Consider the following 13,744-nt stretch of genomic DNA (forward strand, 5'->3'; position numbering starts at 1 on the left):
TCATTGCACCTGTACACAGCCCATCTGTAAATAGCCCACCTAACTACCTACCCATATTATTTATTTTTTTGCTCCATTGCACCCCAGTATCTCTACTTGCACATTCATCGTCTGCACATCTATCACTCCAGTGTTAATGCTAAATTGTAATTATTTTGCCACTATGGCCTATTAATTTCCTTACCTCCCTAATCTTACTACATTTGCACACACTGTATATAGATTTTTCTATTGTGTTATTGACTGTACATTTGTTTATCCCATGTGTCAGACCGCCTCCTTACTGACTGAAAACATGTCACTCATTGTGCGTGCCACAAAATCTGTCTGGAAAACCAGACCCTACCAGGAAAATGAATAGCAGTGAATCCAACGGTTCTCAGGCAGGCTATGAGTGCTATATTGTTACTGTTGCATCACATTGGCTGACCACTAGCGACTTATTGGAGCATTTGAACATTAAAAAAAAAATACAAAAGTGACATATTGCAGCTTTAAATAATAATAACTGTAGTGGAAATGTAGTGGAAATGTAATACAAATGTACTGTAATACAACTGTAGTGGAAATGTAATTTAATACAACTGTAGTGGAAATGTAACAACTGTAATGGAAATGTAATACATCTGTAATGTAACTGCAGTGGTAATGTAATAAAACTGTAATACAACTGTTACGTACGCCTCTTGGAGGAGGGAACACAACACCTTGCTACAACTCAACTCCCCGTGGAGTGAAAAAAGGTATGTGATTGCGGGTAAGGATGACAGAGAATATTACCGTTTACAGGGAATTTATTCTTCCTTCACACGGTAATGTGGGGAAAAGGGGCTGGATGGAAACAAAGCAAAGAAAGTTAAAGTTCCTCCTCTCCTACCTTACCTGCCTACCCACTGGTTACCTGGCGCCCTAACCAAAATACAGGGGGTGGTCTCTTTCTTAAACACTCCCAAGGTGCCTTCCTTTTCCCCTCCCCCTGGGAACAAATGAAACCGAATACTTCACCAAACTTAGTGAACAATTTGAATAAACCAAAAACACTACGTACTATCGCATACACATACCTCTACAGGAGCAGCTACAAAACACTTTACCAGACCAACAACCAACACAGGACATACAAAGAAGCTCTCACTCCTAACAAAGGAACACTGGCTTTTAAAGCTGCAGAAGGAGTCAGTAATTGCAGACAGCTTTATCCCCTGACGAGAGGGCGGGGTCAGCGCTCCAATTAGTGATGGGCCGACCAATCAGCTGCTTTGGAATCCAGGCAGCTATTTCCTGAAATAAACACAAAACACAGAAACTGGGGAACGTAACACAACTGTAGTGTAAATGTAATACATTGTGTTAATAAGAGAAAGAGATTAAATGCACGTGTGTAACAGCCTCGCCCTTAACTTCTTTTTTGACAGTAACAGCCTCTTCTTCCTTCTCTTTCACGATAGTTCCTTTTTCTGTCCAGTAGACCTCTTCTTTAGCAGGGGGAGAGTAGTTTTGTAAACTCATGGTCAGGGATGTTAGCTAAACTAGTGCTAACTTAACCAGCCAGCTAGCTGACTGACAACGTCAATTTGAAATTAAATGGGGTAAATAGTTGTTTCCACAGAAGTGCGTTTAAAACAGTCGCAAATAATCCGCAAAATTGTCTAAAGAGCGTATATGTTTTGACAGTGTTGGCTAGAAAGCTACCGATGTGGCTGCAGTTGTTGAAGAAGCTTTCCGTCCACTAGATTATACTTCACAGTAGCAGCATTGCCATCTGCTGACTGGAGTGGGTAAACGCAGTTGGAATGTTTTTTTCTTTCTTCTGTTAAATAAAATGAACACTTAAATAAAAGCATGTGTTGATTGATTAGTAATTCAAAACCAACTTTACATCTGTTGCTAAGTGATAGATTAAAATAGAGCTCCTTGGTGGGTTTAGAGTCTAAATGAGAATGCATGAGCACAAAAGAACCCCGTACCTGTTGTAAATTGATGCTGGATTTTTGACGTTATGGGGCTATTTTGCATCCATTGATCCTGGGGCCCTTGTTAAGGTCAATGGCATCATGAACTTTACCCAGTACCAAAACCTGGTTGCTTCTGCTAGGAGGCTTAAACTTGGCCCCAAGTGGACCTTCCCAGCAAGACAATAACCCCAAGTGGATCTTCCCAGCAAGACAATCCCAATTGGATCTTCCCAGGAAGACAATAACCCCAAGTGCACATCAAAATACACAAAGAAATGGTTAATGGGCACAAAAATCAACATTTCTCAGTCTCCGGACTCATTGAAAACCTGTGGTTTTAATTGAAGAGGGCAGTCCATAATCACAGACAAAGGATATCAAGGATCTGGAAGGATTCTGTATGGAGGAATGGTGTAAGATCCCTCCCAGTGTGTTCTAGAACTCATCAAACATCTGGAAGGATTCTGTATGGAGGAATGGTCTAAGATCCCTCCCAATGTGTTCTAGAACTCAAACATCTGGAAGGATTCTGTATGGAGGAATGGTCTAAGATCCCTCCCAGTGTGTTCTAGAACTCATCAAACATCTGGAAGGATTCTGTATGAAGGAATGGTCTAAGATCCCTCCCAATGTGTTCTAGAACTCATCAAACATCTGGAAGGATTCTGTATGGAGGAATGGTCTAAGATCCCTCCCAATGTGTTCTAGAACTCAAACATCTGGAAGGGTTCTGTATGGAGGAATGGTGTAAGATCCCTCCCAGTGTGTTCTAGAACTCATCAAACATCTGGAAGGATTCTGTATGGAGGAATGGTCTAAGATCCCTCCCAATGTGTTCTAGAACTCAAACATCTGGAAGGATTCTGTATGGAGGAATGGTGTAAGATCCCTCCCAATGTGTTCTAGAACTCATCAAACATCTGGAAGGATTCTGTATGGAGGAATGGTGTAAGATCCCTCCCAATGTGTTCTAGAACTCAAACATTTTAGTGTCATTATCATCCCAAGGGGAGGTTGCTGGAGCACAATTACTTGTTGCACAAAATCTCAATCTCTGAGCAATTGTATTAGTATCAAATTGTATATTTTCCTATTTTTTTTGTACATACAAAAATTTTATAGCTCATTGTTTGAATTATTTATTTTATACAGTTTTTGTTAATCTTTATCAAGGGTGTCAATTTCAGACCCAACTGTAGCTCCACACTGCACCTACATGGTGTAACAATACCTAATGTAGATGAATATAATGAACAGACTAGGTCTATACTGCTCCTACATGGTGTAACAATACATCATGTAGATGAATATAATGAACAGACTAGATCTATACTGCTCCTACATGGTGTAACAATACATCATGTAGATGTATATAATGAACAGACTAGATCTATACATTTACATTTACATTTAAGTCATTTAGCAGACTTACAAATTGGTGCATTCACCTTATGATATCCAGTGGAACAACCACTTTACAATAGTGCATCTAAATATTTTAAGGGGGGTTAGAAGGATTACTTTATCCTATCCTAGGTATTCCTTAAAGAGGTGGGGTTTCAGGTGTCTCCGGAAGGTGGTGATTGACTCCGCTGTCCTGGCGTCGTGAGGGAGCTTGTTCCACCATTGGGGTGCCAGAGCAGCGAACAGTTTTGACTGGGCTGAGCGGGAACTGTGCTTCCTCAGAGGTAGGGGGCCAGCAGGCCAGAGGTGGATGAACGCAGTGCCCTTGTTTGGGTGTAGGGCCTGATCAGAGCCTGAAGGTATGGAGGTGCCGTTCCCTTCACAGCTCCGTAGGCAATCACCATGGTCTTGTAGCGGATGCGAGCTTCAACTGGAAGCCAGTGGAGAGAGCGGAGGAGCGGGGTGACGTGAGAGAACTTGGGAAGGTTGAACACCAGACGGGCTGCGGCGTTCTGGATGAGTTGTAGGGGTTTAATGGCACAGGCAGGGAGCCCAGCCAACAGCGAGTTGCAGTAATCCAGACGGGAGATGACAAGTGCCTGGATTAGGACCTGCGCCGCTTCCTGTGTGAGGCAGGGTCGTACTCTGCGAATGTTGTAGAGCATGAACCTACAGGATCGGGTCACCGCCTTGATGTTAGTGGAGAACGACAGGGTGTTGTCCAGGATCACGCCAAGGTTCTTAGCACTCTGGGAGGAGGACACAAGGGAGTCGTCAACCGTGATGGCGAGATCATGGAACGGGCAGTCCTTCCCCGGGAGGAAGAGCAGCTCCGTCTTGCCGAGGTTCAGCTTGAGGTGGTGATCCGTCATCCACACTTATACTGCTCCTTCATGGTGTAACAATACATCATGTAGATGTATATAATGAACAGACTAGGTCTATACTGCTCCTACATGGTGTAACAATACATCATGTAGGTGTATATAATGAACAGACTAGGTCTATACTGCTCCTACATGGTGTAACAATACATCATGTAGATGTATATAATGAACAGACTAGGTCTATACTGCTCCTACATGGTGTAACAATACATCATGTAGATGTATATAATGAACAGACTAGGTCTATACTGCTCCTACATGGTGTAACAATACATCATGTAGATGTATATAATGAACAGACTAGGTCTATACTGCTCCTACATGGTGTAACAATACATCATGTAGATGTATATATTGAACAGACTAGATCTATACTGCTCCTACATGGTGTAACAATACATCATGTAGATGTATATAATGAACAGACTAGATCTATACTGCTCCTACATGGTGTAACAATACCTAATGTAGATGTATATAATGAACAGACTAGGTCTATACTGCTCCTACATGGTGTAACAATACATAATGTAGATGTATATAATGAACAGACTAGGTCTATACTGCTCCTACATGGTGTAACAATACATCATGTAGATGTATATAATGAACAGACTAGGTCTATACTGCTCCTACATGGTGTAACAATACATCATGTAGATGTATATAATGAACAGACTAGGTCTATACTGCTCCTACATGGTGTAACAATACATCATGTAGATGTATATATTGAACAGACTAGGTCTATACTGCTCCTACATGGTGTAACAATACATCATGTAGATGTATATAATGAACAGACTAGGTCTATACTGCTCCTACATGGTGTAACAATACCTAATGTAGATGTATATAATGAACAGACTAGGTCTATACTGCTCCTACATGGTGTAACAATACCTAATGTAGATGTATATAATGAACAGACTAGGTCTATACTGCTCCTACATGGTGTAACAATACCTAATGTAGATGTATATAATGAACAGACTAGGTCTATACTGCTCCTACATGGTGTAACAATACATCATGTAGATGTATATAATGAACAGACTAGGTCTATACTGCTCCTACATGGTGTAACAATACATCATGTAGATGTATATATTGAACAGACTAGGTCTATACTGCTCCTACATGGTGTAACAATACATCATGTAGATGTATATAATGAACAGACTAGGTCTATACTGCTCCTACATGGTGTAACAATACCTAATGTAGATGTATATAATGAACAGACTAGGTCTATACTGCTCCTACATGGTGTAACAATACCTAATGTAGATGTATATAATGAACAGACTAGGTCTATACTGCTCCTACATGGTGTAACAATACCTAATGTAGATGTATATAATGAACAGACTAGGTCTATACTGCTCCTACATGGTGTAACAATACATCATGTAGATGTATATAATGAACAGACTAGGTCTATACTGCTCCTACATGGTGTAACAATACCTAATGTAGATGTACAGGACTCCTTGACTTCTTCCACATTTTATTGTTACAGCCCGAATTCAAAATGTATTAATTATATATTTCCCCCTCACCCATCTACACGCAATACCCCATAATGACATCACAATACCCCATAATGACATCACAATATCCCATAATGACATCACACTATCCCATAATGACATCACAATATCCCGGAATGAAAAAGTGAAAAAATGTATTAATTAGCTTGATGAATATTACACAAATTATCTCAATGAAACTAAACGACTCAATTCAAGTGGTTTCAAGGTTATAATTAATTGTATGCCCATTATAGTCATCCATTTAATACTGTACATTTTGCAATATCCAAATCATGAATCCAATCACATTTTTTGTTGTTGAGAAATCCAAATCATATATTCAAATGTATTTATCAATATCCAATCAAATGTATTTATCAATATCCAAATCATCCAATTAAATTCAAGGGGTTTCAAGGTTAAAATCAAGAAAGGGAAAATTCCATCCAGCTATATAATAATTAAACATTTAAGGGCAATATCCATAATAAACAACATTTAAGGGTTTATACTTTATCCAATCACTACGTTCGTAATCAAAATAAAACACTTTTTATGAATTTTAATCTAAATTTAGATATGACCATGTCTCGAGATGACAAAGAAATGTAGGCCTATTTTTGAGCAAGCTTTCATATATACAATTTGGTTTTGTGTGGCATAAACAAAAACATATATTCTCAGTCAAAAACATATGTCAGAACACAGCCTCTCTATTCTCTCATGTGATTTCAGCTCCTCTGACCGGATGAATCTCTTTCCACACAGAGAGCAGTGGTAGATTCTCATTTGTGTTTCCTGTCATGTGATTTTAGGTGCTGTAGCTGGTTGAAACGCTTCACACTGGGAGCAGTGGTAGGGCTTTTCTCCTGTCTCCTCACGTAATTTTAAATGGTCTATTACCAGAGTGGTCTACCATCAAAAACAATGGAGAAAATGCACCCCATAACATTTTAACATGGAAATAGCTGTTCTATCATTCAGCCTAGAGTAGCAGCCAATGTGTGGTGTTCAATGTAGGCCCTACATTCCATGAGACTTTTGAAAACATGCAGGGCTTGACTTTTTAGCCTTCAGACAAGTAGGTGACTGAAAATGTTGTTGTAATGTATGATGCAAGAAACCACTTTTCAAAATAAAAGTCATTATTATTCCCATACTATAATCAATACAGTCAGACAAAAACATATAATACCCTTTGCCTATTGGCCAGTTAGCTTATTCAAGCTTGTCTCAAAATACAACCCTCTCCCTTTAAGATATATATATATTTTTTTAATCTTACTTGCTTTTCAAAGATGGCTAGAAATGTACCCGTAGGAAGCCATCACTCCCCATTGCTGACCAGAAATGAGCTAGAACTGGGCTAATAACTAGCAAAAAAAACATGAACAACTGTGTAGAATAGATAGATAGAACACCAGGATATAATATAAACATGGTTTGATTTCAAAACAAGCACATCCACTCACTGCCGCACCTGACTTTTCAGTGCGATAGAATCCTCCTCCCACGCACTCTGCCTAAAAAAATGATTTAAAAAAAATCACAGACTAAGTCTTGCATAGTTAGATTTGTTTTGCATTGAAAGGGGCTGATATTAGGTTGATTAATTCACAATTCCCATAGTAGTATAATAATAATAATAATAATTCCCCATTTCAGTAGTGGGAAACGTTGATAGTGTTAACGGGGCAAAGTAAAAAGTGAAGTGAAGTTCAATCTTGTGCGTCTCTACAGGTATTTCTTCTGCACGGCAGTCCTGGGAAAGCTGTACAATATGATTTCATATAAACAAAACCTTATTTCAGGTCGTCTGACTAGGAAAATGTCTTTCCACAATTAGAGCAGTAGTAAGGCTTCTCTGCTGTATTTGTGTTTCATGCTCTTTCAGGTTCCCTAACTGACCTAAACTCTTTCCACATGGGGAGCAATGGACGGTCTTATCCTCACCTAAGTGTGTGTATTGTCTCATGCTTTTTCAGGTTCCCTAACCGGGTAAATATCTTTTGACACTGAGAGCAGTGGTAGGTCTTTTTTTCTGTATGCGTCCTCTCGTGATATTTCAGGCCCCCTAACTGGGTAAAAGTCTTCCCACACAGGGAGCATTGGTAGGGCTTTTCTCCTGTGTGTTTCTTCTTATGCTCTTTTAGGTTCCCTAACTTGGTAAAATCCTTTCCGCACAAGGAGCAGTGGTAAGGTTTCTCCCCTGTGTGTGTCTTCTCATGCTCCTTCAGGTCTCCTAACCACCTAAAATTATTTCCACAATGGGAACAGGGATAAGGCTTCTCTCCAGAGTGTATTCTCTTATGTTTGTTCAGGTTCCCTAAGTGGGAAAAACTCTTTCCACACTGAGAGCAGTGGTAGGTCTTCTCCACTCCTGTGTGTATTCCTTCATGATTTTTCAGGCTCAATAAATGGGTAAAACTCATTCCACACTGGAAACATTGGAAAGGCTTTTCTCCTGTATGTATCCTCTCATGCTCTTTAAGGCTTCCTATCCGGGTAAAACTCTTTCCACAGTGGGGACAGTGGTAAGGCTTCTCTCCAGTGTGTATTTTCTCATGTTTTTTCAGATACCCTAACTGGGTAAAACTCTTTCCACACTGAGAGCAGTGGTAGGGTTTTTCTCCTGTGTGTATTGCTTCATGCCTTTTCAGACTTCCTAAATGTGTAAAACTTTTTCCACACTTGGAACATTGGAAAGGTTTTTCTCCTGTGTGTTTCGTCTCATGCTCTTTTACGTTCCCTAATGTGGTAAAATCCTTTCCACAGTGAGAGCAATGGTAAGGCTTCTCCCCTGTGTGTGTCCTTTCATGCTGCTTTAGGTTCTCTAACCACCTAAAATTCTTTCCACACTGGGAACAGAGGTAAGGCTTCACTCCAGAGTGTATTCTCTCATGTATTTTTAGGTGCCCTACTCGGGTAAAACTCTTTCCACATTGGGAGCAATGGTAAGGCCTCTCTCCTGTGTGTATTATTTCATGTTCTTTCAGGTTCCCTAACCGTGTAAAACCTTTTCCACACTGGGAGCATTGGAAAGGCTTCTCTCCTGTGTGTATCCTCTCATGCTCTTTCAGGTGCCTTAACCGTGTAAATTTCGTTCCACACTGGGAGCATTGGAAAGGCTTCTCTCCTGTGTGTATTCTCTCATGCTCTTTCAGATGTGATGACTGGTTAAATCTCTTTTCACAATGGGAGCATTGGAAGAGCTTTTCTCCTGTGTGTGTTCTCTCATGCTCTTTGAGTTTACATAACCACTTAAAACTCTTTCCACACTGGGAGCAGTTGTGTCGTGTCGCTGGTTTGGGAATCTCTGGGTCTGGATCCCCTGAAGGACTCGTCCCGCTGTCAGAGTGAGAGTCTGGTCTCTCTCCTGCCAAAGACAAACAGATTAATTTTGTTAAACAGAGGCATGAATGAAACCTCCACATGATTAAACTGTCTTCCTATGAGGTTTAAACCAGACTAGATACCTCATTATAAAATGGTAAATATGGATTCTGGATGCTGATTGGTTGATAGCCATTAGATAATCCCAGGTAATACCTGTTCAAAGTTGCATTTGAATTATTATTCTTTACGACCAGTCACTACAACATCACTACATCCAGTCACTACAACATCACTACATCCAGTCACTACAACATCACTACATCCAGTCACTACAACATCAATACATCCAGTCACTACATCCAGTCACTACATCCAGTCACTACAACATCAATACATCCAGTCATTACAACATCAATACATCCAGTCACTACAACATCACTACGACCAGTCACTACAACGTCACTACAACATCAATACATCCAGTCACTACAACATCAATACATCCAGTCACTACAACATCAATACGGCCAGTCACTACAACATCACTACGGCCAGTCACTACAACATCACTACGGCCAGTCACTACAACATCACTACGGCCAGTCACTACAACATCACTACGGCCAGTCACTGCTTAAAGGTATATTCAATGTCTGCTTTTTTAATTTTTACCCATCTACCAATAGGTGCCCTTCTTTGCGAGGCATTGGAAAACCTCCGTTGTTTGTGGTTGAATCTGTGTTTGAAATTCACTGCTGGACTGAGGGACCTTAAAGATAATTGTATGTGTGGGGTACAGAGATCAGGTACTCATAAAAAAATCATGTTAAACACTATTATTAGACACAGTGAGTCCATGCAACTTTTAGATGACTTGTTAAGCAAATTTCTACTCCTGAACGTATTTAAGCTTGCCAAAACAAAGGGATATATCCTGGTGTTGTATCTATTCCACAGTTCTATATCCTGGTGTTGTATCTATTCCACAGTTCTATATCCTGGTGTTGTATCTATTCCACAGCTCTATATCCTGGTGTTGTATCTATTCCACAGTTCTATATCCTGGTGTTTTATCTATTCCACAGTTCTATATCCTGGTGTTGTATCTATTCCACAGTTCTATATCCTGGTGTTGTATCTATTCCACAGTTCTATATCCTGGTGTTTTATCTATTCCACAGTTCTATATCCTGGTGTTGTATCTATTCCACAGTTCTATATCCTGGTGTTTTATCTATTCCACAGTTCTATACCCTGGTGTTTTATCTATTCCACAGTTCTATACCCTGGTGTTTTATCTATTCCACAGTTCCATACCCTGGTGTTTTATCTATTCCACAGTTCCATACCCTGGTGTTTTATCTATTCCACAGTTCTATATCCTGGTGTTGTATCTATTCCACAGTTCTATATCCTGGTGTTGTATCTATTCCACAGTTCTATATCCTGGTGTTGTATCTATTCCACAGTTCTATATCCTGGCGTTTTATCTATTCCACAGTTCTATATCCTGGCGTTGTATCTATTCCACAGTTCTATATCCTGGTGTTGTATCTATTCCACAGTTCTATATCCTGGTGTTGTATCTATTCCACAGTTCTATATCCTGGTGTTTTATCTATTCCACAGTTCTATATCCTGGTGTTTTATCTATTCCACAGTTCTATATCCTGGTGTTTTATCTATTCCACAGTTCTATATCCTGGTGTTGTATCTATTCCACAGTTCTATATCCTGGTGTTTTATCTATTCCACAGTTCTATATCCTAGTGTTTTATCTATTCCACAGTTCTATATCCTGGTGTTTTATCTATTCCACAGTTCTATATCCTGGTGTTTTATCTATTCCACAGTTCTATATCCTGGTGTTGTATCTATTCCACAGTTCTATATCCTGGTGTTTTATCTATTCCACAGTTCTATATCCTGGTGTTTTATCTATTCCACAGTTCTATATCCTGGTGTTTTATCTATTCTACAGTTGTTTTATCTATTTCACATTTCTATATTCTGTGGTAATTCTATTACCGATTTAGTCAGATAAGGTAGCTTGATTCAGCCAAATATATATATTTTTATTATATCTGTATTCCCAGTCATCTGTAATCCATAGATTAGGGCCTAATGAATGTATTTCAGTTGACTGATTTCCTGAACTATGACTCAGTCAACTCTGGAAACGCTGCAGCTGGAACGAAGAATAAGGTGTTTACAATTAACTTAACCCCTTATGTACCGTTCTAGCCCCATCTAACCCCATCTAACCTTAACCCCTTATGTACCGTTCTAGCCCCATCTAACCTTAACCCCTTATGTACCGTTCTAGCCCCATCTAACCTTAACCCCTTATGTACCGTTCTAGCCCCATCTAACCTTAACCCCTTATGTACCGTTCTAGCCCCATCTTAACGTAACCCCTTATGTACCGTTCTATTAACGTAACCCATAGCTGTATGGATCTGTAACTGCTACAGTGTAGTTTAGTAGGATGGAGGCTCCATATCTGTATGGATCTGTAACTGCTACAGTGTAGTTTAGTAGGATGGAGTCACCCATAGCTGTATGGATCTGTAACTGCTACAGTGTAGTTTAGTAGGATGGAGGCTCCATATCTGTATGGATCTGTAACTACTACAGTGTAGTTTAGTAGGATGGAGTCACCCATAGCTGTATGGATCTGTAACTGCTACAGTGTAGTTTAGTAGGATGGAGGCTCTATATCTGTATGGATCTGTAACTGCTACAGTGTAGTTTAGTAGGATGGAGTCACCCATAGCTGTATGGATCTGTAACTGCTGCAGTAAGTATCTTTTTAATTTGAAGGATTCTTTCTCGCTGTTTTGAAAGCAGTATCGCAAGCAATGATTTACTTTCTAAACACACACAGCCTTGTCTCATAGACTAGACGTAACATGGTACATGTAAATCCAGGACACTGAAATTAGTATGATATGTTTGGTATGGTTACATAAGACAGATGGCTACTTAAGGCAAAAATGAAGGTAGGGTGGTTGACTGGTGTGGATGAGTGAGCGTATAACACGAACGTCTAGCTACCCAAAGGTTGCTAGTTCGAATTTCAACACGGATAACTTTAGCATTTTTAGCTACTTACTACTTTTTAGCTAGTTTGCAACTACTTAGCATGTTAGCTAACCCTTCCCCTTCTGAGACCAGGTTGTAACACACGCTTCTTGATTGTAGTTCACATGAGCCAGTCGCCGGGCTAAGCGAACGGCTGAAATCTGTAGTGAGAATGCAGAATGCCAACTGGAGTTCCAGCTGGTGACATCGTGTCTTCCCATCAAACTCCTTGAAGTTTGCAGTTGTGTCTTTAAAAAAAACACAATGTTGATCTTTAGTGTATTTATATATCGCTTTTCAACAGGAAACGTTCAAACGTCACCGGAGGATGTCTTTAACAATTCCTACAGTACAGACAAACATATCCAAGTGTAGCGCCCTTTAAAAAATGTTTTTTTTTAAAACACACAGTTCAACAACTGCAGAGTTTGTGTCCCTGTTTAAGATAGTACTTACTGGAGTTAATCAGATCTCCAGTCTTCTTTTCTGCTTCTTCCTCCTCCAATGTGACATTAATCTCCTTATCTTCCTCCTCCACTCCAAAATCGTAATCCTCCTCTTTCAAATTGAACGCGTCTTCCTCCTCTTTCACCGTAACAGCCTCACCTTTAACTTCTTTTTTGACGGTAACAGCCTCCTCTTTCACGATAGTTCCTTTCTCCGTCCACCAAACGTCTTCTTTAGCAGGAAGAGAGTAGCATAGTAAACTCATGGTCGGGGATGTTAGCTAAACTAGTGCTAACTTAACCAGCCAGCTAGCTGACTGACAACAACGTCAATATGACATTAAATGGTGTAACTAGTTGCTTCCACAGAAGTGCGTTTAAAACATAGTCGCAAATAAACCACGAAATTGTCTAAAGAGCTTGAATGTTTCGACAATGTTAGCAAGCGAGCTACCGAGGAGGCTGCAGTTGTTGAAGAGGCTTTCCGTCCACTAGATTATACGTCACACTAGCAGTATACCCTGAAAAACACACATTGCCATCTGCTGACTGGAGTGGGTAACGCAGTTGGGGGAAATGTTTATTTAAAAAAAAATATTAATTAAAATTATATTAACACTTTTACAAAGAAAATAATGTGTTGATTGATTAGTTCTGATTTTTAGTACGAATTTCAAATAAACTTTATATCAATCAAATTGATTTATAAAGCCCTTTTTATATCAGCCGATGTTACAAAGTGCAATACAGAAACCCAGCCTAAAACCCCAAACAGCAAGCAATGCAGGTGTAGAAGCACGGTGGCTATGAATAACTCCCTAGAAAGGCCAAAACCTTGGAAGAAACCTAAAGAAGAACCAGGCTATGAGGGGCGGCCAGTCCTCTTCTGGCTGTTCCCGGGTGGAGATTATAACAGAACATGGCCAAGATGTTCAAACATTCATAGATGACCAGCAGGGTCAAACAATAATAATCACAGTGGTTGTAGACGGTGCAACAGGTCAGCACCTCAGGAGTAAATGTCAGTTGGCTTTTCATAGCCAATCATTCAGAGTTAGAGACAGCAGGTGCGGAAGAGAGAGTCGAAAACAGCAGGT

At 39.9% G+C, this 13,744-nt stretch overlaps 1 protein-coding gene across 1 annotated transcript; it reads right to left on the reverse strand.

Annotated features, from left to right (window-relative positions):
* Nucleotides 1–5,748: 5,748 nt before the first annotated feature.
* LOC106595670 (gastrula zinc finger protein XlCGF26.1-like) lies at nucleotides 5,749–13,126 on the reverse strand. Its single transcript, XM_014187037.2, has 2 exons — nucleotides 12,658–13,126; nucleotides 5,749–9,157 (listed from the first exon to the last, which is right to left on the reverse strand). The coding sequence occupies exons 1-2, from the start codon at nucleotides 12,911–12,913 to the stop codon at nucleotides 7,731–7,733; spliced, it is 1,683 nt and encodes a 560-aa protein (XP_014042512.1). The 5' UTR covers nucleotides 12,914–13,126; the 3' UTR covers nucleotides 5,749–7,730.
* Nucleotides 13,127–13,744: the final 618 nt, after the last annotated feature.

The sequence above is a fragment of the Salmo salar genome, chromosome ssa02 (genome assembly GCF_905237065.1).
Source record: "Salmo salar chromosome ssa02, Ssal_v3.1, whole genome shotgun sequence".
Classification (NCBI taxonomy): domain Eukaryota; kingdom Metazoa; phylum Chordata; class Actinopteri; order Salmoniformes; family Salmonidae; genus Salmo; species Salmo salar.

Bases quoted from the DNA above. Each gene is read 5' to 3' on its own strand.
- LOC106595670 (XM_014187037.2), bottom strand. From the start codon at position 12,913: ATGAGTTTACTATGCTACTCTCTTCCTGCTAAAGAAGACGTTTGGTGG. The intron at 9,158-12,657 runs GTAAGTACTATC...TGTCTTTGGCAG, and splicing joins TGGAGATCTGATTAACTCCA to GAGAGAGACCAGACTCTCAC.